The 25600-nt window shown below is 43.1% G+C and overlaps 1 protein-coding gene across 4 annotated transcripts in view; it reads left to right on the top strand.

Moving 5' to 3' along the window:
• The window catches only part of LOC139351108 (sodium/calcium exchanger 1-like), a 104679-nt gene that overhangs the window by 62571 nt on the left and 16508 nt on the right, over positions 1–25600 (top strand). For all 4 annotated transcript variants that reach the window (XM_070992795.1, XM_070992793.1, XM_070992794.1 and 1 more), the window contains exons 6-11: positions 109–522; positions 2925–3035; positions 3148–3300; positions 5482–5578; positions 5747–5938; positions 7158–7350. In XM_070992795.1, coding sequence (XP_070848896.1) covers positions 109–522; positions 2925–3035; positions 3148–3300; positions 5482–5578; positions 5747–5938; positions 7158–7350 — 1160 coding nt within the window. The remainder of the gene's footprint in view (positions 1–108; positions 523–2924; positions 3036–3147; positions 3301–5481; positions 5579–5746; positions 5939–7157; positions 7351–25600) is intronic.

Here is a 25600-nt window from a genome sequence, read left to right as displayed (position 1 = left end):
ACAGACAGAAAATTTAGCTGCAGAGTTGGGCAGGAAGGAAGGGAAAGAAAGGAAATGGAAGGAAGTGAAAAAGAAGGATCTGCAATGTCTCTCTCCTCTCTCCTCCAGGTGTGGGAGGCGGTGCTCACCTTCCTGTTCTTCCCCCTCTGCGTGGTCCAGGCCTGGGTGGCCGACCGTCGCCTCCTCTTCTACAAATATGTCCGCAAGCGTTACCGTGCTGACAAGAACCGCGGCATCATCATCGAGACCGAGGGAGGGCCGGACGGAGGGATAGGAGGTATGGACGGAGGAGGGGGAGGGGCACTGGGTCCTGGAGGCTTCACCAAGATGGACATGCTGGAGCTGGACGGACAGATGGCGCTGAACTGTCACAGTGGGATGGACGGAGGGATGATGGAGGAGGGAGGGGCGAAAGATGAGGAGGACGAGGCCAGAAGGGACATGGCGAGGACGCTGAAGGACCTGAAGCAGAGGCATCCGGACAAAGACATGGAGCAGCTGATTGAGATGGCTAATTATCAGGTAACCAGTGTGCTCATATGTGCACATAAACACACATCATTATGTAAACTTATGGAAGTTAGGTGTGTATTACTAATAAAGACTTACATATACATTTGATTTTAGCCAACAATACAAAAATCTTGAAAGCTTGTATATGTTGTGTATGTACAGTATCAATATGAATGGATCTTCTGTGTCAGCTGCTAATTATCGATGCCCTGACAAAGCATGAACAGCTGCACTCCTTCATTTCGACTTCGTTCTTTAAAGTTTTGTTCTTTCCTCAGTTTCTAAGTAAGATATTTTTACGTCTAACTAAATGACACGGTAGAAAACATAACATCATCCATCACATTTCAAATGCGACGCCTCTGAGAGCGACACTGTCGGAGATGACGCGGCGACACATTCAGTTGTGAACAAGGTGTTTTAGGTGATGGCACAGAGACCAGCACAGAGCTGCTATACTGAGAACAAATGTTCCCGAACAACTTCTGAACTGTTTAAAAAATTAATTTGCATTTCTATTACTATTCATTGCATAGCTGCCTGAGTGAACTTGCTTCAAATTAACGTCTCCATTCATCTTATCTAACGCACATTTATTTCCAGAAATAGAAACCCATTTATGCACACGCACTAAATGTAAACAAAGTTATAAGGAAGTTAATTAAAGTATTGGCTGGGTGTCACACAGCTACACAGCTGCTTTTAGCCTCTCTCACACACATAAACAAATACACAGAGTGAGGTTTTCCAGGCGACTCCTCATGTACAGTAATGTCATATGCTGATAAAATCACTAGTCTGCAGTGAGGAAGGTGCCGGCTGGCTTCATTGACAGCACTGTAACATGCAACCCCTCTGCCATCCAGGTGATTTTTTGCCCGGTAAGTTACATGAACATTAGTGAGAGTTCAGTCTTGACCCTGGAAGCCGTAGCTGGACAAAAAATTTGTAACACGAGGTCCACTTGTTACCTTTTATCCGAGCTTTCAGCCGCATCTCACATACTGAGTTCAAGCAGAAAGGAAGACTGTGAGGTTTAAAGCTCTGCAAGAAGCTCGCAAGTGAACGTCGAGTTCAGATTTTTTGGGGAATTTAGATTGGCCATTTTTTAATTGATATTGATAAGCAATGAAATCTCAGTGTTTTGTTCTAAATTTAACTTTTGGTTAAATTTGGCATTAGTTTAGTCGAGATCAATCAATGCGTCACACAGAGATTAATCAACAAGTTGGTTAATCTGTTTTCATCCCTGGTTATAAGAATAAACCTGCTGCTAGTCGGCTGTCATACACACACGTGCACATGTCTTTGTAGCAAGATTTGCTCACACGTGCTTAAAATTCAGAAACATGTTTATTGTGCGAACACTAATCATCACCCTGGCACATTAAGGATTCCTCTGTTTTATCCGCTGCACACATTTCATCCTTGAATGCTGAACTAGACGCTGTCCAAGCCTCTTTTCTGCTTTCCCCTCTTCCTTCCCTTGCCTCCTCTCCAAGTCGTTTTTGTTTTTTGGTGCCGAAGGAGGGAAGAAAAGGAGTGTGGCAGTTAGCCCCAGGTGCATCGGGCAACCCCCAGATGTTTGTTTGCATTCAGGCCTCCCTCCCCCCCGCAGCTACTCCCTCAGCCTCGTGCAGTAAAAAGCAATGACAGCTGCCCTGGAGATTAAACTCCACTGGATAAATTAAGGTTCTTGTGGTTATATTGAATCATTAAACAATCAAGGAATAGCAGTGCCCTTTTGGAGTCCCCTTGGATTTTAATGGACAAAACTAACTATTCCATCCCTCCTAAGAGATGCAGATTATATGAGAATTATGGACTGAAACTGCCAGCTACCTTCAGCCTCAGCTCAGAGGCCACATTTAATCTAATTACCTCCACAACTACAGTGGCCAGTTTATACATTTTATATTTGTTGGATCATTAAGATATTAAAGTGCTACTCACCCATACTTCTTTATTGAAATCATAACTTATAGATTGATAAGGCTCAGTAGATCAGATGTTTGCAGCTAAGAGAGCCATCTAGTCTTGTGCTTTATGAGGAAGCTAATATTAAAGGAAGTGGGCGGCCACAATATTAAATCATTCCTTTTGTTTCCACTTCATGTCTTGGCCCAACAGACAGTTACAGCTGTTTAAAGCAAGAATGAAGCTTAGAGAAATAGACATCTCGTGTTAAAGTACAGGAAGCTCCAGTTTTGGAGGGTCCTTAAGTAAGTCAGTGAATCTGTCGCTGACCTTTGACCTCTAGCCTCCCTGTGGGGACATAAGAAGAATTTCCCAAGGGTGATTCACCAGCTGTTTTACAAAAGAAAGACTAATCTGGAAAAGCAAATGAAGTTATAGATTAACATGATGAAAACAATAGATCACTTTGTTAATTCATTGGTTTTGCTGAGCAGGTCCTGATGCAGCAGCAGAAGAGCAGAGCGTTCTACCGTATCCAGGCAACCAGGATGATGATCGGAGCTGGCAACATCCTCAAGAAGCACGCTGCCGACCAGGCTCGCAAGGTGAGGCACACACAATCCCCCCTCGTTATGGTTCAACCTCTTACTCGCATCTGAGAAGCACACCTGACCCTGACCTGAGACATCTACGTTTGTCCCGTCTGTTTTATTCCAGGTGGTGAGCAGCCATGAGACCCAGGCCCAGGAGGACGACCCCCACACTGTCAGGATGGAGTTTGAACCCTCTTTGTACCAGTGCTTTGAAAACTGTGGCTCCCTCAAACTGACCGTTGCCAGACATGGAGGAGACCCTGGAGTTACTGTCAAGGTGTGTGTGTGAGTGTGTGTGGGATTGTTCAGAAGAATGGTGTGTATACAAAAGTGTGTGTGTTAGAGAGAGAAGCCAAAGGACAGACAAAAGCAGAAACCAGAGAACACAAAAATCTACTCTGAACTGATCTCAGTCACATCTCTGGCAGTTTTCCGAGCCTGAGTCTGATCTTAGCCGTAACATGTTCGCGCTCTGCAGGCTTTGAGTATCCTCGTCCTCTTTTCTGGTGGAGTGCTGGTACAAGAATAGACGTAGATGATAGGAGGAGTGTAGAGCTGGGAAACACAATAAAGAAAAAATATATAAGAAAAAACGCTTTCATTCAGATTTTTAGCTTTCAGCTCAGGTTGTAAGTCAAAGAAAACACATATCCTTTTGCAAAGGCTCATTGATCTTGGGCTTAGCGTTGGCCTGATACTCTGAATAAGAGATTTTCTTTCAAGTCTCCCACAGAGAGTCTGTGTCAGTGAAATGATATCTGATCTGCTCACAGCGGCTTTGCAAGGCTGCGTCTCCTCTATTCTCCTGCTTGTATACAAATGAACTGCGATGCAGCATCAGTGCTGTTTGTAGAGGTGTGCTGGTAGTATGTCCTCGGTCTTCCATCTACTGAAGGCTGAGTTTGTTAAGTGAAGTGACCTATTTAGTCCCCATACAGGCTCTTCAGGCATAGCAGCGCTTGCAAAATGAAAGAGGGTCTCACTTGTAATGGATGGCACACTTGAAACGGTCAAACGTTCTGCAATCGGAGCCTTTTTAATACACAAAGGAACTTGAAATAAATCTACACAGTACCCTGTTGAAAGGTTTGCCTATTTTAGCATGAGGTAGCCATTCTAAAAAAAAGTGCCAACATTTTGACAGGTTTAAACATTTCTTTCTATATATCATGCATTAACTGAACACTTTGCCACTTGAGAGCACCAGAAACAAGCTGTAAACATACTGACACATTAGTTGTTTTTAAGCTAATATAGCTAACTTGCTAGCAAACAGCTGCTTGTGGACAACATTAGCTAATATTTTTGTCTCCTTTTGGCTCTGTTTTGGTCTCCACCAACTCCTGAGAAATATGTTTGCTACTAAATGCTCCAATATGTTCACCAGCTAGTTGCTAATTTGTCTGTCCTGTCATTTTTAAAAATTTTTTTTTGTTGGAAACAGCGCTGATAGTGAGTGAACCAAAGCAGTAGAGATGCGCACCAAAAAGCCAAAATAACGAACCAAATGCTAAAATGATGATGAAGTGTATTGTAGAGCTGAAGTGAACAGCAGAGTTGCTTGATAATTAACTGTGTAGTAGTCTGTACCATCCATACTGTAGCATATAAGACAGATGTGTTCCTTACATACAGCTTATCTATTGAAGGAATCGACAAAGTATTATATCGTTTGCTTCATCCTGACCATTTATCAGCTCTCTGATTTTATGATCACGTCAGAATATAATTTTTTCACATTTTAAGACTAGAATTTCAAAGCAGACGTGCTGACGTCTGAAACATCTGAACGAAGCCTCTGTGCACAGCAGTCCCAGAAATATCGGCTTGTGTAATGGATGCACTCAAAAATAAGTTCAGCTGTGTCACTTGTACGCATTTCATCAAGAGCTAAAACTGGAGCAGAGCCAAGTGAATGACTACAACACTGAGTCACTGTTTCAGCTTTGCCTACAAACCAGCACAGATTGTTTCCAAGCAATCTGAAATTTTTTTTTCCCAGTTTACATAACAGGTGACAATCCAATCACTGTGATCTGATCATAAGCAATGTTGGTAAGTTTGTAAGCTCCTGTAAAGGATGGAGAGGGTTACTGAACTGGGCAGATGGAGGGAGGATGGAGAGAAAGGAGAGGATACAGGCGAAGTTTTGTTGTATATCTTCAAAGTGCTTATTATCAGAGTGTATCTGACCAGAGGGCTCGCTTTAATGAAGCTGTTTTTCTTGTTTTCTCTCACCCTCTGTTCACATCTCCCCAAATGCCTCTCCTCCTCTCCATCCTCCTCTATCTCTCTCTTCTTCTCTGTACTCGGTGTTCTTCCTCTTCCTTTGTGTTTATCTGCCCTTTTCATGTCTGCTCACTTCTGTTTCATCTTTGACGGCTCGTTTTGCTCCCGCTCTCTCTCTCCCCCACGTCTCACCCCGCTTCCCTTCTCTCTGTGTTCCCAACTCCCCCAGGTGGATTACCGCACAGAGGACGGTACAGCAAACGCAGGTTCAGATTATGAGTTTGCCGAGGGAACGCTGCTGTTTAAGCCCGGAGAGACCCTCAAAGGTAAAAATAACAGTAACAGCGATAATTTCTGATGTATTTTTAACAAACAAGTCATTGAGACTGAGGCTCAGATAGCAGAGGTCATCTGCTGCACTTCAGGCTGCAACAAACATTTTAAGGTTTATTTTTTAGCTTAATTTGTGTCTAAAATGACAATTCTTTAAACAGAGATCACAGTGGGAGTGATTGACGACGACATCTTTGAGGAGGATGAGTATTTCTATGTCCACCTCAGTAACCCTCGAGTGGTTGGATATCCTGAGATCGGCACCGCTCCGCTGGATGCCAGTGCCACGCCCAAAGCGGTGCTGGGTGACAACCACACAGCCACAGTGACCATCTACGATGACGATCACGCTGGTAAGAGCAGCCCCTGAATAAAATCACAGGAACTCTCTCGTACATTTGGTCTTTACATGTTGTCATTAAAGACAAACTGAGATTTGAATTCTCCTCACTGTCTGTGTAAGGGAATATTTACTATAATAATCACTAGAATTTTCCATATTCCAGAAGAGAATAAAACAGTTTTATGCCTTTATGATATATACATGTGCCTCAGACTGAAACGCTGATACAAGGCTTTGTTTCCCTCTTCAACAAGCCTTCACAGCTTGATTTTCAGCTGTTAGTGATGTTAGCAATGCTTAATGTCCCTTTACAACATTAAGACCCAACGTGCTGTTTGTAACTGTTATTCCACTTAGAAAGTGGAAGCTAACGAGCTAAGCTAACTGGCTTGCTAGCTTTTCTGTAAAATGAATATTAATGTTGCTGTTCTGCAGCGAGTAGTTTTACTAGTCCCTCTGTAGATATAAAGAGCACAACAGTTCTTATTTTCAGGTAATTATACACTAATAAAAACGTAATTATGAATGTTGTGGTCCATTTCTGCCAATAGATCCCCCAATTCCTGCATGACGGACCTTTGAGTAAAAGATCTAAATATTTCTTCCACCACTGCTGCCAACACAAATATTGTGCCAATCAAATTAGCAGCACCAGCATCATCACCCGGAGCCAAAAATCCATGCCTCCTGAGAACAATAAGTGTATAAAAACATTTCTAAGCAGAAATTTGAATTTGAAGTTCAGTTCATTATTAACCTTCTGTGCCTTCTGTTAAACACAAAGCGTCTAAAGTAGACGTGAAGAGCTGATCTGTAATAATGTTAAATTACTGTTTGTGGTTTCGATAGAAATCCCCCCACCAGTTTAATATGGATTCCCCCAGGTCCATTGCTTTGCCACAAAGCCACAAAATATCTACAAAAAAGGTTAAAGAGTTCCATTCCCAACAATTTCACCACTTTTTCAGTTACAAGTTTAACAATGTCCAAAGAGAATTGAGGAGAGGGAGGATGAATGGAGAGTGGGCGTTTACCTAATGCTTATTATCTTTTATCTAGAGAGAGTGGGTGGTAATCTATTATCCCTTTCACTGTATATACGGCACACCTTGGAGAGCAAGCTAGTGAGTGAGAGCGTAGGCGTTTATCAACCTCATCTGACACATCCCTCCAGTGTTTCCCTCTTGTGAAGTACTGGATTTTTTCTCTTTCTTCTTTCACTTTCTCAGGTATCTTTACCTTTGAGAGCGCCAGTCAGAGGGTGAGCGAGAGCGTGGGTGTGATGGAGGTGAAGGTGCTGAGGACTTCGGGGGCCCGAGGCCTGGTGGCTGTCCCCTACCGCACTGTGGATGGCACCGCTAAAGGAGGGGAGGACTACGAACTGGCCGCCGGCAAGCTGGAGTTTCAGAATGACGAGACCATGTAAGTGCAGATATTGTCAGATGTGACCACAAATGGATACTGAATGGTTTTTCCAATACATAGACTGGGCATTTAAATGATTTCTTAGACAGTAAAGTAAGGCTACTATCACAAGTTTGATAGTAGATAATTAGTGGGAGAAGTCGACCGATGGCCTAACATCTAAAAAACTGCATTATCTTTCTTTAATTTGATTTAATTTAATCTAAAACATGTTTCTGTAGCGCCAATGAAACATTCCACCGTCTCAGTTTCCTTTCTATGTGACTGACTCCCATTCGGAAATTGCTGTTTAGTTTAATTGAGTGTTTAACATGCATTCACAGTATAAATAGCTCCATTAGGCAGATAACAGTGTAATAATGTCACTCTTCTAGGTAGGCTACTCTGCATTAAAATGCTGTCACACACGTGTGCGCACAAACACACACACACAAAATTGCTCTTGCGTCCTTGGGCACATGCATTTTTAATATGCTGATGTTAGCGGTGTTAAATTGACCAATACATAAAGCGGTTGGGAATGCAGTTTCCTCTGCGCCTCCTGGGGCCCATAAAGCAAGGCCTCTGCGTTTGTGTGGAAGTGTGTGTGTGTGTTTGGGCTTGTACTAATATTGGTATGAGGACCAATCTGAGAGTGAGGACGTTTCCGCTGATTCTCACTTCCTCAAGGTGATGTTTGACGACAAGGTCAGAAATAGGTTAGGGTTGGACTTGAACACTAATAAGTGCTTAAGAGTTATGGCATGGGACGTATTTATGTCCTCACAAGTATGATAATACAAGTGTGTGTGTGTGTGTGTGTGTGTGTGTGTGTGTGTGTGTGTGTGTGTGTGTGTGCACCTAGGGGAGGCTAAATGTTGGCAAGGCCATTCAAAAGCTGTTCATCTGTGGCCCTCAGAGAAACACTGAGAAGATGGAGTGTGTGTCTCCCTGTGTGTGTGTGTGTGTGTGTGTGTGTGTGTGTGTGTGTGTGTGTGTGTGTGTGTGTGTGTGTGTGTGTGTGTGTGTGTGTGTGTGTGTGTGTGTGTCTGTGTGTCTGTGTGTCTGTGCTCATGTACTTCTGTCCTTGTAAGAATTTTGGATTCAGACTTGGAGAGCGAGGACATTTTTGTCAACGTGCTGTTCAAAGAGCTGGTGGAGGGTTGAGACTTTGGCTTCAGGGTTAAGATGACATGCAGGTTATGGTTAACTGCAGCGGTCAAGCATGTACTGTGATCAAGGCTGCAGGGCTAAGGGATGTCAACCAGGGTTTGTGTGTGTGTGTTTGTGTGTTTGTGTGTGTGCATGCGTGTGTGTGTGTGTGTGTGTGTGTGTGTGTGTGTGCAAATTTACAAATGGACAAGAAGCTTGCCAGCTGACACCAGCTAGGCTCCATCTATGAGGGTCATTCCAAGGGCAGAGTGTGTCTGCATGTGTGTGTCCATGTGCAGTGAAAGTTTAAACCTTATGATTTTCAGGACACTAAACCCGCTTTTAGCGAGCAGTACGTCTGTAATCAGACCTGAAAAGTACGTGTTCTGAGGAGATGGGCAAACTAGAACAAAAAGCAGAAAGCTCTTGTATAAACAGGCTCTCTCATCCACCTCTTTATTTTTTTATGTCTTCTCTCCACGCTGCCCCTCTCTGTGTGTTTTGGCTCCTCCTTTCATCATTCTGCCTTTGAGCCCCTTGTCAAAAAATTCCTTCCTCATCTCTCGTGTAATCCTGCCTTTCTCCACCTCACTCGTTTGTGTATTTCCTCCCTCCATCCCCCTTTTTCCTCTCTTTTCTGTCTTTGCCTCATTAAATTAATGCTCATCACTAACCTGGGATTTCTTTCTTTCTTTCTTGTCTTTATTTAACATTTCTCCCATCCCCAATATTTCGCTCTGGCGTATTTTTAGATTTTCTCTCCCCCCGGCCTCTCCTCCTCCCTCGTTCCCTCCCTTCTTCACCCTCTCCTCTCCTCTACCCTCACCTCCCTGTCATCTCATGTCTCTCCTCCCTCCCTTTTCACCCTCTCCCGCACACCTTCGACTCTGCTTCATTTGCATCTTCCTCTCTTCTGCCTTTCACCTTTACTTATTTACACTGTCAGGCTCTTCATCCCCTCTTTGCCTTCCTCTTCCTCTACCTGACCTTTATCATCCTTCTCACCTCTTCCATTCCTTTCTTTCTCCTCTCTCTCCACATCTTCCTCCTCCCTTAATTTATCCCTCCCCTCATCTTCTCCATCGATCCATCTCTGTCTAACCCTTTACTCAGAGAAAAAGGACTTACTGCCAAGGCAATTTAGCTGGATCACAACCCAGACATAATTCACCATCCACACCTCCCTCCACTCTCCCTTCACCCTCCCACAGTATGTCTTTCTCCAACCTGCATAATTGTTTTCTTTACCCCTTTTGCTTATTTCCTGCACTTAAGCAGCCCCACACTAATCTGTCCCTTTGCACTTGTGCATCCTGCCTGCTGGAATGAGCTTCCTCAAAAGTTCAGAAAGGACTGAAGTGGTGAAAGTAGGAGGACGGACGGAGAGAAGTGGGAGACGGGTGAGAGAGGGGTGAGCCAGGTGCTGCTTAAAATTCTTTGGGAAAATCTAAACGGCACTGGAGCTGAACTGACAAGACGAGAGGAAAAGGAAGTGAGGAAGAATTTCTTGAGCTGTACTTCATAAAAAATAATGTGACACCACAAAGAAAATTCTCCTTTCTCTCGCTTCCCTTCATCAGATCAGAGGTCAGGTTTCAGATGAGTGCTCTCAGGAGCTGTTAGGGGCTCAGTATTGGCTCATTTACACTTCAGAGAGATGGATGTTTGCTGAGATATGTGTTTAAAGGGGCACTCCACCAAATGTGTACACATGCTGTTAGCTTGTTTTGAAGAGTTCTACTCAGAAAACAGGTGCATAATCTCATCTTGGGCTTGGAGGATATGAGTTTATAACAGAAAGCCTGAGTGATAAACTGGGGGCATTAACCAGGCAGGGAGGATGTAACGAAACATGCTATCCTGTTCAATTATGGGAAATGTAGGACTGTGACTAGTGACTAAAAGTCAAGATATCTCAATCTATTTTTATCCCTTGAATACCCTTTGAAAACTCTTGGTTCTCCAATTAAAAGCTGCTCACCAACCACGAGGCCAACATGCCGCCCAAACACCAGCATGCAGCAACACAAACAAACGTGATAGGAAAATGTGGCATGCAAATGCCTAAAAGCATGGATAGTAGTGTAAATTCATTTCCGCAGAGACAATGTGTCCAGATAGATATACCTATATAAGGACTTTATTGGTCCCCTGAGGGAAATTGCCGTGTTGCAGCAGCAATTCACATATGAGAAAACACGCAAACTTACACTAAGCTGACCTGGGGTAGGTAAGAAAAGCATTATTTTAAGAATATGTAATGTAATATAGTACATAAAACAGAAACTGAGTCTCTCATGCTCAGAGGAGAGTCATCGTACAGCTTATTACAGAGGGAGGGAATGACTTTCTGTCGCTGTCCTTCCTTCAGAGCAGTCAAAGAAGCCTCCAACTGAAAAAAACTGCCGCCTGTCTTAAACCACATGTGGAGGGAAAAGGGGAAAAAGTCAGGAATGTAGAGTTGAAGAGTAAAAGATGGAAGGAGGATGCCTTCGCTTCATGACGTGATAATGAACTGAGGACAGACTGAGAGAATAGCATGAATGTATAAGTATGCTAACGTCAGTGTATTGGAATTTATTCAGTGTCACTGGGGGAAATCACACACATAAACATATACAGTGAATCTATGTTTATTCACAATTTGGACTCACATAATAAACCACAGGAAGGACTGAATTCTCTGTTCTCTGTTTGTTTGTCTCTCTCTTGTTTGCCAACGCAGCCTCTCCTGGGCTTCTCTCTTCCTCCTCTCTGCCTTCTTCTTGTTCTTTTTGTTAATCAGAGGGCGTGTGTGTGCAGGAGTCAAAGGCAAAATGAGCGGTGTGTGTGCGTGCGTGTGTGTTTGTGTGTCTGTGACAGAGATAGGCTCAGCAGGACCAGTTTATTCTTAGCCTTCCTCTGACCTGCGACAGCACAGAGTCACAGCCTCGGCGCAGACTGTGTGTGCGTTGGTATATGTGGCTGTGTGTGGGGTCCTCTCCCCTGGCTGCTCGTTAGATTTTTCAAACAGGTGTCGCCACCAAACTGTGCCGACACCTGTTCAATTACTGCCTCGCCCTGCGAGTGTATATTTACGTGTGTGTGTGTATGTGCGTTGACTTTACATAGCAAAGCACCTCCAACAATGTTATTTCCAAGAGCACTGAAACTTTTTCTTATGTCACCTCGCAGATAGAGCTGCATTTAACCATTGCTCCATTCCTAGAAAGGGCACTTCAGGATACATTTTTCATTCTTAACTGAATGTTCCCTAAGCCCCAACCTCTGTAGTCACCATTGCTTCACCTGTCGGTCCGCCTGTGATTGGACAGTTGCTGTTAAGGTGAATGGTCACTCTCATCGTGCATCTCAGACAACAACATACTGTAATTCAACTCCCAGTCGTCACTGAAAGGAAGCAGAAACTGTAATTTTGTTCTCTAATGGGATCACAGAGATCACTGAACCCCCCCCCCGAAGGGCACTAGCCGAATTACCGCTTCGCAATATTGAGTTTTGCTGTAATGCCAGCATCCTGCAATGTTGTGTTGTGTGCTAATGAAGCCCAAACACAGCATCTTAGTGTTTTTGACAAAGCTGTCAGAAGAGCTGTGATCATACATTAGCTGCTAGTGAAGGAGAAGTCAGCTCGTGCGTTTTAAACAACACATTCTCCCTTCAGCGAGATGTTTCTTGGAAGTAAGAGAGAGAGAGAGAGACGGAGGAAATGCTACTGTACCAGGAAAGTGAGAGTGTGAGCTTGCGTGTGTGTGTGTGTGTGTGTGTGAGTGTTTGCGTGTGTCACAGTGCTTGTAAAGTGTTTGATATTTGCAACCTGTTTCTCCGTCTGTCGCCAAAGAAGGGTGACTAACCCAAAGCTGTTCCCAAAATAAAACATCCTTTGAACTCCAAATCCCCGAGAGCTGTGCGCTGTGTGCGTGCGTGCTGCGCATAAGGGCGTGTGAGCATTCAAGTGTGTGTCTTTTTGTGCACGGGGCGTGTTCGTATTTGTGCGTTTCAGCCGGCTTGCTGCTGCAGGTAGTGTGTGTGTGCACGTGTGTGTGCATGTGTGTCAACAGTTTGCAGTATTTCCTCACAGTCATGTTTGTTGCTCATTTAGCGAGTGTCATGAGGGCCATGCCATCTCTTCCTCTTACCCTTGTGCGCGTGCGCGCGCACACACACACACACACACACACACACACACACACACACACACACACACACACACAGAGTTGTATTTCAGTCACTTCAGAGGACATTACATTGACTTTAAATCACTTCCTGGAGACTTACCCTCACCATAACCATTACTTACCTTAACCCCAACCTAAACTAAGCTTAAACCTAACCTAAGCCTAAATTTAACCTAGTCTTCACCCAAATATGTAATGATTTACATCATGGGGACTTGTGTTTTGTCCCCATTAGGACGGCGAGTCGTGGAAAGAGATTTACAACATGTCTCCACAACATGAGTAATACACATCCAGAGGCACACGTGCATGCATGCACGCATGCACGCACACAAGCACACACACTTTAGCATTGTGCAAACAATCAGCCTGTTGGCACATTGTGCCCTTCCCGCTTATCAGCACACTGCTTAATAAAGTGTTTATCGTCATATTGGGGTTAAATTCGTTTCAGACAGCTGCTTGGGTTTTCTTCCTCAATGTCAGTGTGTTAAAGTTAAGCATGTGTTGTTTGCCAGATATGAGCGAGCACACATGTGACACAGCAGACGTGGTATACGGATGTTTGTATGCTGCTTTGCGTGAATCTCACATGTTGAAATTGTCAAGTGGCGGGTTGGTATTTGTTACACAGCATGCGTTCTGGTTGGTTTGCATGCATCCTGCTTCCTGCTAGGCATACTTATGCAGCAGAGTCGGTGTTAGAAAATATCCACCATATAAACCCTTTAATATGGCTATAAAGAGCCTGTGGTAATGTGCATGGCAGCTCTGAGGCAGTTCTCTTATTTCCGATAATAACTGGACAAACACGTTTTTTTACCTTATTGCAAGATGTTACAAAAACTGTGCTTGTCTACAATGCATTACTTCTGAAAATAGCAATGGCATTAATGATAATAATAAGAATAATAGGAATGATTTTATTAATTTAAGTGGCCGGCTTGTTGATTGTCTGTGTGATCATTACAACTCCGTCTTATTACGTCATTCATATATCTGCCCTGTTACTTAATTGTAGCCCTCATAAAGGAACCATTTACTCTATTATCTCTGCTTATTCAGATTCCTGAGTCCTTACTCTGTACATTATTCTCTCCATCTTTTCACTTCTGTCTAGTGTTAATTGGTCTCTTTCTCGAGTTATGGTGGTGTAATATAAAACATCACATTTTAGTCTAGTCTCTGAAAATATGGGATTGGTTTGCATTCTTATTACCACAGCTACTCCGGCTACACTTAAAATCTTTGTAAAAGTTTGTGTTTTTGGTGTATATGCTCTATTTTTTTTACTCATTTTTTACGACTTACTTATGTCCAGTTGTATGAAGTATAATCCATCAGTTTTGTCCCTCCAGTTGCAGATTATAAGTCTACTGCAGTCAAGTAAAAGTATAGAGTAGAGCCAATATAGAAAGTACAATACAGAGCAAAAACTATTTAAGCTTTATATAAGATGAGACGGCAGCCACGTATTTATTGTGCGTTTCAGGACAGCTCGCACTCCCGGCAGTTGCATCGCAGTCTCTGATGTTTCCTCCTCTCCTCTACACGTAGCACATCCCCACAGGTTCAAACAGCAGCCTGCTAATGGCCAGATAAACCCCCCCTTTTCTCTCCGTTCTATGAGGAACGTCAGGATTCCTCCGTCTCTGTAAGGATGACAGGAATTTCATTTCTTATTCTTTCCCTGTTTGTTGCCTTAGCAACTTTTGATCCCTCCCATTGTAAGCCCAACAAAGAGGAGACGGCAGAAAGAGGCAGAAAAATAGAAAGATAAGGAATAAAAGGGAGAAATTATGGGAGTAGAAAAGGGAGCTTTGTTGTTCTCTGATTTGCCTTGTTCTTCTAAGGATTTGTTTTTCTGCTGTCATGTGTCCACGCTGGAAGTACTAAGAACCATATGATTACTTTCCCCATTATTTCTCTCATCCCATCTTCTCTCTCATTGATTTCACCTCTTATTCCATTTTTCTGCCGTCTAGCTGACAGATCCTGGAGCCGCCGTGAGGGCGCGGGCGCTCATGTGAAAGGCACACATCCATTGTTTGCTCTTTAATTAGTAAAGGAAAACATTCCTTGGCCAAATGGATTATGAAGATTAAAGAGTCAAATCACATTTCAGCATAGTCATGGTCTGCCTGACAGAGAGAAAGACGGAGGGCAGGAGGAGATAAAGGCAGGCTGAATGACAGAGTCAGAGAGCGAAAAATAAAGACGACTGAGAGAGAAAAAATAGAGGAGAGATAGATGCGCACACATGCTTTTATCCTCCCGTTTCTTCTCCTTCTCTTTCCTGCCTCTTCTTGTTTCTCCTCCTCCTCCATGCCTTTCTTATTTTCTCCCTCCTCTAGCCCCCCTCCTCTTTCTCTTCATCTCCTCTAATGTCAGAGCAGTCAAAGTTAAGGAGCTTAAGTCAACATCTTTAACAACTGTAGGAGCTTTCTGTGTGTGCGCGCCTCCGTTTTCCCTCGTGTGTGTGTGTCTGTACATTATATTTCAGCTGTGTATTGAAATCGATGTGGCAGCCGCCGTCTGTTGTTTGCCTATTGACATTTTCCGCCTTACTACAGTGATTCAGCTTGCAGTGTCTCTCACACTCACACACACTCACACACACAACCACAGAGCACCTCTGGCTTCCTCTAAACACAATTTTAACCCATTTTGAATCCTCGCCTCTGGCTCCTCTCTCTCTCTCTCTCTGACTCTTCTTCTTCTGTCTTGCAGATCTGCTGTTTAACAGTAGAAAAGTCTATTGATTTGTGGGTCTGAGACAAAGCCAACAACCTCACAGTTAAAGTTGCCGTTAAGAGTTTTACAATAGTGGTTTCGACAGGTATACTGAGAGGTGGGATGTCGCGATGCACAAATACAAAACAGCTCTCCGTAGAGGCAGCTTTGACTTTGAAATGCTAACCCCGCCACCTCTGTCTGTGTCTGGCTGTCTGCTTTTTCACCCGTTGTTGTTTTTTCCTCCTTCCCGCCCATGCCTCTGTCTCTTTGTTATACAATTCTGCCATTTAGCATCCCTGTCACTCCCTGTTCCCGCTCGCTCTCTGTGCCTCTTGCTTTGTACTTCTTAGTCCTGCGTCTTCCCCTGTGGCTGTTGTTTTAGCTCTGCAGTCCCAGCAATTTTCTCTGCCAAGCATACACACACTCACACAAACGCACCCTATGGTCAGAGTCCTGCGCCTGCACACACACATACATGCATACATGCACACATTTGACTGTTGCCAGTGTATCCCTGTGATCAAACCCCTGTGGACTGTAACACACCCTGTAATCATGGCCCAGAGACCTACCGTGAGCTGTGGCAACAGGCTCCCTGTGCCCTTCCATGCCCATGATTAGAGTCTAAAAAGGGGAGAGATACACCCACTAACCCCCTCTACTCCCTGCCACCCAACTGCTCCGGGCCTCCCTGCTCCACTGGCCCCCACCCTGCCACACCGAGACCACATTAAAGCCTATAGTGCTGGGTTCACTGACCGACAAGGCTGGGGTAGAAGCTCCAGGCTGGGTCGACTGGAGTGCCACTTTTCCATGTATTTAGTTTGATTGCAAACTTGCATGAACTGTTTGTTATGGGAAGGCCTTGACACATGGCAGGCCCATAAATTCATGAAATTCATTAAACCGTACAGAAATGATTCATATAAACAAACAAGGTTTTGTTATGACTGGCAGCCTCTGTTTCACACCACTTTTTTTTTTTTTTTTTTCAAAAGGACTAGGTTTCCCATAAACCCACAGCATCCTCTGTGTGTGTTACATGTCTGTTTTTGCTGACGAAGAGGATAAACATGTGGGAAAGGGTTTTTTTTAAAATTAGTTCTTCAATCCTTCCACCATCTGCCCTTGAAAGAGAGCTGAAACTCTGCTTGTGCTGGAAGAATAGCGCCCTCTCTCTTCTCTGGGCCTCAGAGCACTCAAAGGGGGGACAGATTAATCTGCAGAGCAGAGGCTAGTCATCTTAAAAACGACTGAATCAGTAACTGTGCAAAAACCACTGAATTTAAATGAGTGAAACATGTAACATGATTAGAGAGGAGTTTGATCACAGGCTTGATGTCTCAGCAGGTGGTTTCATTTTGATGTCTGAATTTTGTCCGCTTTCAAGTTGCATAACTTTACATTCCTCACAGAAATTCAGGCCATATTAACTCAGATGAATGTAAAATATGTAAAATATTTCAGTGTTAAAAACATTTAGCAAAATAGTTGCTGAGGAGGTGCTTATGATATTAAAATCCTGACTGCATTTTGGCCAGTTTTAAATTTTTCTACTCTCTTGTTTTTCCTGTTAGTTCTGGACTTTCAAACTTTTCTTCTTCTGTACATTTATATCCTGCAGAAATGTGTGTACAGAGTGTTTCTGTCTGCGGCCTTTTTTAGCTTTGACCATCTTTGCCGGCATACTGTGTGACTGGCCTCACATTGCTCAGCCTTTTACCCTCTGATTGGTCAGAGGGCATTGTTACATCCAGTTAGAGCAGTGACCCTTTTTTGTGCATGGCTGGACACTGCTCTGATGGCAGTATTAATCTAATGAAGTGAAATCAGATTGAAGACAGACGGTCTGGTGCCGTCCCATGGCAGGCATTGCCAACCTCTTCCCGTATACATGAGAAATGTTGGACTCATTTTCCAAGAAACGAGACAAATATTCTGATTGCAAAAGTGTTGAATACAGTAGGTGTAGCAATCAGGTGCAATCAGACAACAAGTGCTTGGATAATAGTTTCTTGGGATTCAATTTGAAGAGAATGGGGGTTTATAGTAGGTGGCTGGATTTAACTAAGATAATTTCCTCCATTCTGTTTCTGGAAAATAATGATAACAGTATTCAATCAATAGCCTTTCAATCACAGTACGCTTATTCCACATATAGCTTGCATTTTGTCTCTGAAATTATTGCACTGTGTTGCACTAGATTGCATAGCAGGGAAGAATTTTGAGTAAATAATAAGTCATTCATGCTGGATTGCATTTTGGCAGCAACCTTCAAAATCTGGTTATGATTCTATAAATTATTCTTTAATGCACAGGATGTAATTTCTGCCACTCGGGGTTTCTCAATCAAAGCAATGACAACAAAAGATGCAGACGACTTTCTTCCTCACTCTCTGACGTGTTTCCAGGGTTTCTCCAGAAGTTATAACTTAGGTTTAGTCGTTTTAAGACACTCTTATGGGGAAATGTTACATATTATACCTTAAAAGTCTGTTCACAACGCAATTAGTGAGTCTTCGTGAAATATTTTGTTCTAGGTTACTTGCTCTGAACTGCTGTAGTCCTTGCCCTTTCTGCTAACAGGTTAGCCAGGTTAGCAGCCAGGACATGCTAACACCAGCCAGTCACAATAACTCTCTTTGGAGCTCATTAGCTTGGTTGTTAACAGTGCATAGAGTTTATTTAAAAGACGTATTTGTACCAGTAACTCTCATTTTGCCTTGTCTTCGAGTATTTTGTAGTCTAGTAGAGGAACTTAAATTAAAATGGATGGTGACGCACAGCTAATAAGCTACGACAGCTTCTACCATATGGACTCTCTGCTCTATGTTCCCTGAGAAGTTAGCATTGTTAAGCCTGCTTGCCTCTGCTTAATGAGGCAAATTTGCAGAACAAAGTTCACCAAAGTTAAATTTGACACATAATTTGAATTAGATTTGATAAATCTGCTCATGGCAGCAATTCTTTTTAAATGAACTGTTTGGCTTTTAGACCAGAACTGTTTCATTTCAATTTCCAATCTAAAATGCAGCATGCGACAGCTGTGTCAACACAATATTAACGTCTGCCATATCACATCATTTATTTATAATATGGCATTGCTAATATCAGCCTCACAGAGGATATAGATCAGTAGTCTCATACTTCGGTCTCATAGAGGCCAACCAGTGACAACCTGCGACCTGCTTTGGGTCTCAGCCCACAGATTGGGAAACTTGACTCTGACATGATGAATGCACGCTGCTGTGCAAGAGTGATGAGCCAGTTCCTGACTGCACTAGCTCAGGGTAATCTGGTATGATACGCGCACACACACACACACACACACACACACACACACACACACACACACACACACACACACACACACACACACACACACACACACACACGCACTCAGTGATGTCAGAGTGATTAAATCACTAATAGCTTGCGGAGGAGACGATGTGACTCACACAAGTTCTCCATCGCAGCTCACATCTCTCACCCTCCCTCTCAGTACTCTTTCCAATACACTTCTTCTTCTTCTTCTTCTTCTTCTCTCCATCTGACTCTATTTAACTCATTGTCTCTTTCATCTTTCTGCCCCATATCCTCTTATCATCCCTCTTTCTTCCTTTATCTTTCTCCAGCTTCTCTCCTTTCCATCCTATTATTCTGCCCTGATTTGCTTCTGTTTCTTCAGCATCCATGTGTCTCTTACTCATCCTCTCTCTCCTTTATTAATCTCTCTTTTTGCCCTCCACCTCAGCTCCATCCATCTTGCCGCCCTGTCATCTCTTCACTTTTATTCTTCCCATCATAGCTATCTTCTCTGTCTCCCTCTTCATTTTACAGGATGATATATCATCGTTCGCCGTCTTATCGTTCACCCATCCGTTCCTTCTCACCTCTTTTGCTCTCTCTTTTGCTGCATCGCTTCTTCCTACTGCCTCATCCTTTGCCCTCCATCTTTATCACCATTCACTTTATCACTGTCCTCTTGCCTCGCTCCTTCCTTTAATATTGTCTCTTGTTCCTCTTGTGTGTTAATGCTAACAGCAGGTGTGTGTTTGTCAGAGAGGAATAGCACTTAACAAAGTTTAGCTTATACTTTTTAAAGGTGAGTACAGGCCAGACTTCATCCACACACATGCTATATGAGCACACACTCTTTTTATAAGCAGCTCTGAGTGTACTCCATTTCTTGGTTATGATTATTGATGTGCCATAAACACATTACTAGTAAAACTTAGTGGAGACATGACTTTGGGCTTTACTGGTCAGTAAATACAAATGGAGGGGTGAATGGGAGGTGAAGGGTAAGCTGGAGGGTGAGGCATGCATGCTAATTGCACATGAAGAGACAGAAGCAGGTATGAGGAGCAGCAGCAGGAGGAGGAAAACTTTGTTTCTTTGAGGTTTGACTGGCTGCTCTTTTAATCATGTCATCGTGCGGCACCTTCAACTCCTGCAATGGTTTAATGGCTCCCAATTTAGCATCACAGACTGTTTATTTCCACATGCAGTGAATGGAAACGCACATTCATTCGCGTTTTCTTTTGCAGATTTTCAGAAAACTTGCAACAAATCCTGATGGAAACTTGTCATGTCTGGCAACCAGATGACACGAATAGTCCTACTATTGTGCTATTTCATAAAAAATGGTTGTTTGTCAAGTAACTCCCCCTAAAATCCCACATTCATTCATTCAGTTCAGCTATGTTACAGTAGCACTTGATGCGCAGTAATATTCTTTGTGGCTCACTCTCTTTCCTGACTCTAATTTCCCCCGATAAAAACCTTTCACGACCTCCAGCTTATAAACACACTTGTGCAGCTATTGTGAGTGATAGATAGACAGACGAAGGGGACATAGGAGGAGAGTGATGGTGTCAGAGAAAGATGAATAGGTTCGGGGACAGCCAGTAAATGAGAGCACAGGAGAGAGAGAGAGAAAGAGAGAGAGAGGGACAGAGAGGAAGAAAGACGAATGGACCAAGGAAAGGGGTGAGACAGAGAGACAGACAGAGATGGAGTCATGGGGGAAAGAGAGACAGATGAATTGTCAAAGAAAAGACAAGAAGGAGAGGAAAAGGGCAAGGTGGGGAGAGAGAGAATGAGAGCAAATGATGGCTAGAGGGAGGGAAGTAAAACAAATAGGACAGGAGGAAGAGAGGAAGGAACAATGGAGGAGGAGAATGGCTCACATTTGGTGAGGCCAACTGTTGGCACCCTTGGTGGAGAAGAGGGGGATGAGAGGAGGGAAGGAGGAAGAATCAGTTTAGGAGATTGAGGGAAGCGAAAGAGAAGAATGGTAATTTTTCCAGTGCCAGGGGCAGGGAGAGAATTTGTGTGTGTGTGTGTGTGTGTGTGTGTGTGTGTGTGTGTGTGTGTGTGTGTGTGTGTGTGTGTGTGTGTGTGTGTGTGTGTGTGTGTGTGTGTGTGTGTGTGTGTGTGTGTGTGTGTGTGTGCGCACGCGCGCGCAAGCCTTTGGCAAGCAGCCGCATGCGAGCTTGGCAGCGGTTGGCATGGCGATATATATATCCCACTGCCTAAAGGCTCTCACCTTGAGCCTCTAATGCCAGTCAATCAAAGCAAGGTGTCATTACACTCGTACAACAGATTGTCTACATTTGCGAGGACCACCGCTGCCTGCATTCATTATTTAACTCCACAGCCCTTTATCACACAGTGGTCACCACAAACTCAAATATTCTTCAAACCCAACGAACTTTAGTTTAGCTTAAAGTTGCGCCACCAAGCGGGCAAAGTGGGCTGCTGCCCCGTGGCCCCAGAACTACAGGGAGGTCTAAATGCTCCAGGCTTACTGTGTGTCAAGTGGCATGTGCTAATTTAATTGAAAATGTGTTCAAGAATATGCACCACTAATTAAGAGACAGCACCCAACAGACTGTACATTTCGTTCTAATTGAGCTGAATCCCCTCTTCCATGTTTTCACTGACCGTCTATTCCATTTTACACAAATAACTCAAGCTCTTTACTTCAGCCTCGTTGTTACTGTCTTTATGTAGAGTTTAATTCTGAGGCAAAAGACCCCACCTTCATCATGAGGCAGTTATACTATCTGTGGAGCACAGTATTACCTGACATGACAGTGGCCTTAAGGTACGTCCTGTTTTATTATCTTATCTTAAGGTCTTGATGAGGGTCCCTGTATCCATTTTGAGACCTTCATTATTTCAGTATGTGCCTATGTATAGTGTATTCCTAAATTTACTTGTGTTTATTCACTTTACACCAAATAATTCAGGCTGAATCTGAGGGAAATGTGTACGAACTGACGCACAGCACATCAGTCAGATTTGTAGGACATGCAGCCATAATGATAAGAGAGTCTTGGGTTGACACATTTCACTCAAGATGATAAAAAATATATATGATACAAAAAGTTAACGTCATTCCAAGCAATGCGGAGGCAAGTGAAAACAGATTCCCGTGTTATGAACAGCTTGGTTCTCCATAGCAGCCCCCTGTTTGACCAGAACAATAAATATATGATGAGAATCGCTGAAACATACATGAGAGCAGACAAGATAAGAGACAAAGAGAGAGAGGAGGGGGACCAAAGAACAAGGGATGACATTCAGAGAGGAGGAAGGATGAGTGCCTGTCACTCATTTATCTCTCTGTCTGTTTGTCTTCATCGCTGCTTGTTTTTCACCATTTTTCCACCCACAATAAAGATGGAGAATGGACATGGAGTAGCTTAAGTAATGTCTCTATTTATCTGCGTTTTCGTCTGTTTCTCATTTTTACTCTTTCTCTCTTTCTAGTCATTTCACGCCTTGTTTTCTTTGAAACTCTTTTTTCCCCTCTTTGCATTCTAGTCTTCTTTTTTGCCTTTAATCTCTCCATCAGCTGGTCCCCGTTGACTGATTCACACTTCGTCCTTACATTCATTGGCTTGTTCCATTCTCCTTTTCGCAGTTTCTCCTTTTGTTTCCTCTCCCATACCATTCTCTCTCTTCTCATCCATCCTCATTTCCACCCATCCCTCCATCTTTCCGTGCGTCTCTCTGATCTCTCCGCTGTGAAAAACTGATGCTAATGTATAATTGAAAGCTGCTAAAAGGGTTTGCAGTAGGGGGAGAGCAGAACTGGCAGCCGTAGCGTTTGAACAACATCTTCTGAAACGCAACAACAATGTTGGGAGAGCAGGGTGGCCATTATGTATCTTGGTCGTCACCGTGGCAACCGCCTAATGACAGCTTCGAGCGGTAACGCTGTCAAGCTAAAGAGTCTGGGATTAATGTTGCGAACAGCATGCTGTTGTGCACAGGTTTTGCATTTATATAGTCGCAGAATGCCTGAAAAAATAATTAGAAAGTTTTAATATTTCATCAAAAAAGTCCAAATTAACTTGAGCTGAAAATCACTTCGTGTTCATTTGCAGCTGCAAAGCCAATGAACTTTTTTTACTTTTTGATACAGTAGCTTGGATTTAGCTCACTTTTCGCAGCCTAACAGCCGCCTGCTTTCCGTGCCTGACGGACAGAGCGCTTCGCTCGTGAGTGAGTACCAGTTCTTCTAAAAAGCAAGTCGTCACAGTCCAAGTGAAGTCGCCTCGTCTCTTTCTCACATCATCCCGTTTCCCAGGGCTGAACTGTACCAAGCGCTTCCTGGGGAGGATGCAAAATGGCTGACAACACAAGCTCTTACGTAAACTGTTACATAAAGTCAAAGTGTTTGGTCAAACCCCTGACCCATGATGAATGAGGCGCATCAAAGGAAAAACTCTCAGCTGACTCACAGATTTATGCGTTCTCATGAGGTCAGGCGATCCTCTTCAGTGCGCTGTGATTCCTGCATACCCAAAACCCGTTGATACTGTCAGGCCTCTTATTCTCACTCTTTAAATGCGCACAAATTACAAAAGGAGGGCAAACTGCCATGCAAAAATAGCTGTGAGAGTCTGGGTCGATGGCTTGGATGTTGTCAGTCTCATATGATTGAAGTCATGAACTTCAAATCTTCATCTGAGCCTTCAATCCCAGCTCTCCCGATACTGTGAGTGTGGATGAATGTAGTATGCAACAAGGGAAAAGGTGCTAATGAGGTGTGCATTGCCGTCAATGTGTTTATGTTATATAGACAGTTGACTTATATGCACAAACGTAGAGGCTGTAAAACATCAGTTCATTTCCATTCCGTCATTTTTGGCCATTTTGCATATTTCCTTCCATTTTTAATGGCCTCACACTCCCTGCTTCCTTCCTTTTTTCTTTTGCTCCCTCTTGAAAACTGTTAAGTGCAGTCTTGTCCTCATGAGATCATCTCCAAGTAACACATCGCACACGACTGAGCGGAAAGAGAGGGTATGGAGAAGCATGCATTGTCAATTAGGATGTTAAGGCAGCAGAGACGAGCAGCACTTTCTTCTCTCGCGTAAGCATTTCAGAAGAATACGCTTAAAATATGGTTCCAGAAATAACACAATTATCTGCATATTACAATTATCTACATTTTTTTTGGAAGCAAAAAAAAAACCTCCTAATCCTGCAGTACAATAAACTTTATTGTAGTATTTCGACTGGAAAGAGGAGGTACAGCAACACAACAATGAACTGACAACTGATGTCAAGAAACCTGGAATGTGTGCAGCAGGAAGGCAAGAAAGTGACAGGCAGACTGCAGTGTTCAAAACGTTTTCCTGTAACCCTCAGAGCCCCAGGAGCCACTGGTGAGGTTTGAAAGTCTATAAAAAACCACCAGAATTACACAAATTATCATAGCCAGACACTGTAGAAATAGAAATTAGTGTCTGTTTTTCAAACTTCCAATGGTCCATTAAAGAATCATGGAATTATTATTCTGCATGTCTTATTTAAGCTTTGGCAAAAATGCACTTTTCCCCAATATAGTTAACATTTGTGAGCAGTATTCATTTTTTGTATTTTATATTTTTTATATTTTCCATTCACTGTAAAAATCACGTATCCTTTTTGAAATTTTTATGACATTATAACTGTGTCATATTTAAAAAAAAAAAGACATTTTTGAGTTCTTCCTACTCCTGGTTATTACAGTGAAAAGTGAGCCCACAGTAAGGAGCACAAAATGCCGAGAAACTGCTTGAGCTTCAGAGACTCAAATCAAAATCACTGCACTTATTTTTCTGCAACATTGCAAACATGAAAGCAAGACAAATAAAACGCTGACAGTAATCTTTTTTGACATTATTTAAGGTGTTTGCTCCTTCTCTCTCATCTGGTTAAATTAAAGCAACTGAAACCACTTGGTTAAGGTTAGAGGACGACTGCAGTCATGGTGAATAATAGATACACTGGAAACAAGTCACAAGTAATAGAGAAAAACGGCTGACTGTTAATCTCTGCATGTAGATCCAATAGTCATACGTGGTATATTTTCCTTTGTAACAATGGCTAATACTAGATACTCTGCAAATACATGCAAATGAAGCATATTAAATTTGAATTGTGATGCAGGGAGAGGAGTTGCGGGGGATAAATGATGATCAAGGGAGAAATAAAAGTGTGTTTGTGTGTGCAGCTGTGCAGATTGTCTGTTATACTGCTGCCACTCTATGTGTGTGTGTGTGTGTGTGTGTGTGTGTGTGTGTGTGTGTGTGTGTGTGTCAGCTCTTATCAGCTCTGCTCTACTTTTAACCCAATGGGAGAAGTAGCAGTAGTGCTTGCATGCTTCCTCAGCTTGGTCCAACCTCCATGTGGGCGGTGAGATCAAACCTCATCATTACTCCTATTTCTACCTAAATCTCGGCCTGTCTTCCTTTCTTCCTTCATCATCCTCATCCTCATCCTCCCCCTTTTTACTCTCTGTACCTCTCTCTATGTTCTCTCCCTTCCCCTCCCTGCTTACTTCTGTCTTGGTGTTATCCATTTTTCTCTCCTCCTCTTCTTCCCTCTTCTTTTTCTTTTTGTATCTGATCGTCTCATCTCATTTTTTTTTCTCGTTCCTTTCTGTCCTCTCCTCCATCCCTTTTTTCTCTTCTACTCCCAGCAGATAACAGAACAGTAGCTCCTCTGGATTACAGTACATCATGCAGATTTGTGTGTGTGTGTGTGTGTGTGTGTGTGTGTGTGTGTGTGTGTGTGTGTGTGTGTGCGTGTGCGTGTGCGTGTGTGTGTGTGCGTGTGTGTGTGTGTATGTATGCATGATGTGATTTGTGACGCATCTTAATCCTGCACAACTCAATGCAGATAGGAGGGCATTATTA

The sequence above is a fragment of the Chaetodon trifascialis genome, chromosome 23, assembly GCF_039877785.1.
Source record: "Chaetodon trifascialis isolate fChaTrf1 chromosome 23, fChaTrf1.hap1, whole genome shotgun sequence".
NCBI lineage: Eukaryota > Metazoa > Chordata > Actinopteri > Chaetodontiformes > Chaetodontidae > Chaetodon > Chaetodon trifascialis.
Note: the sequence above shows the minus strand (reverse complement) of the source record. Positions and strands in the feature narration are given on the sequence as shown.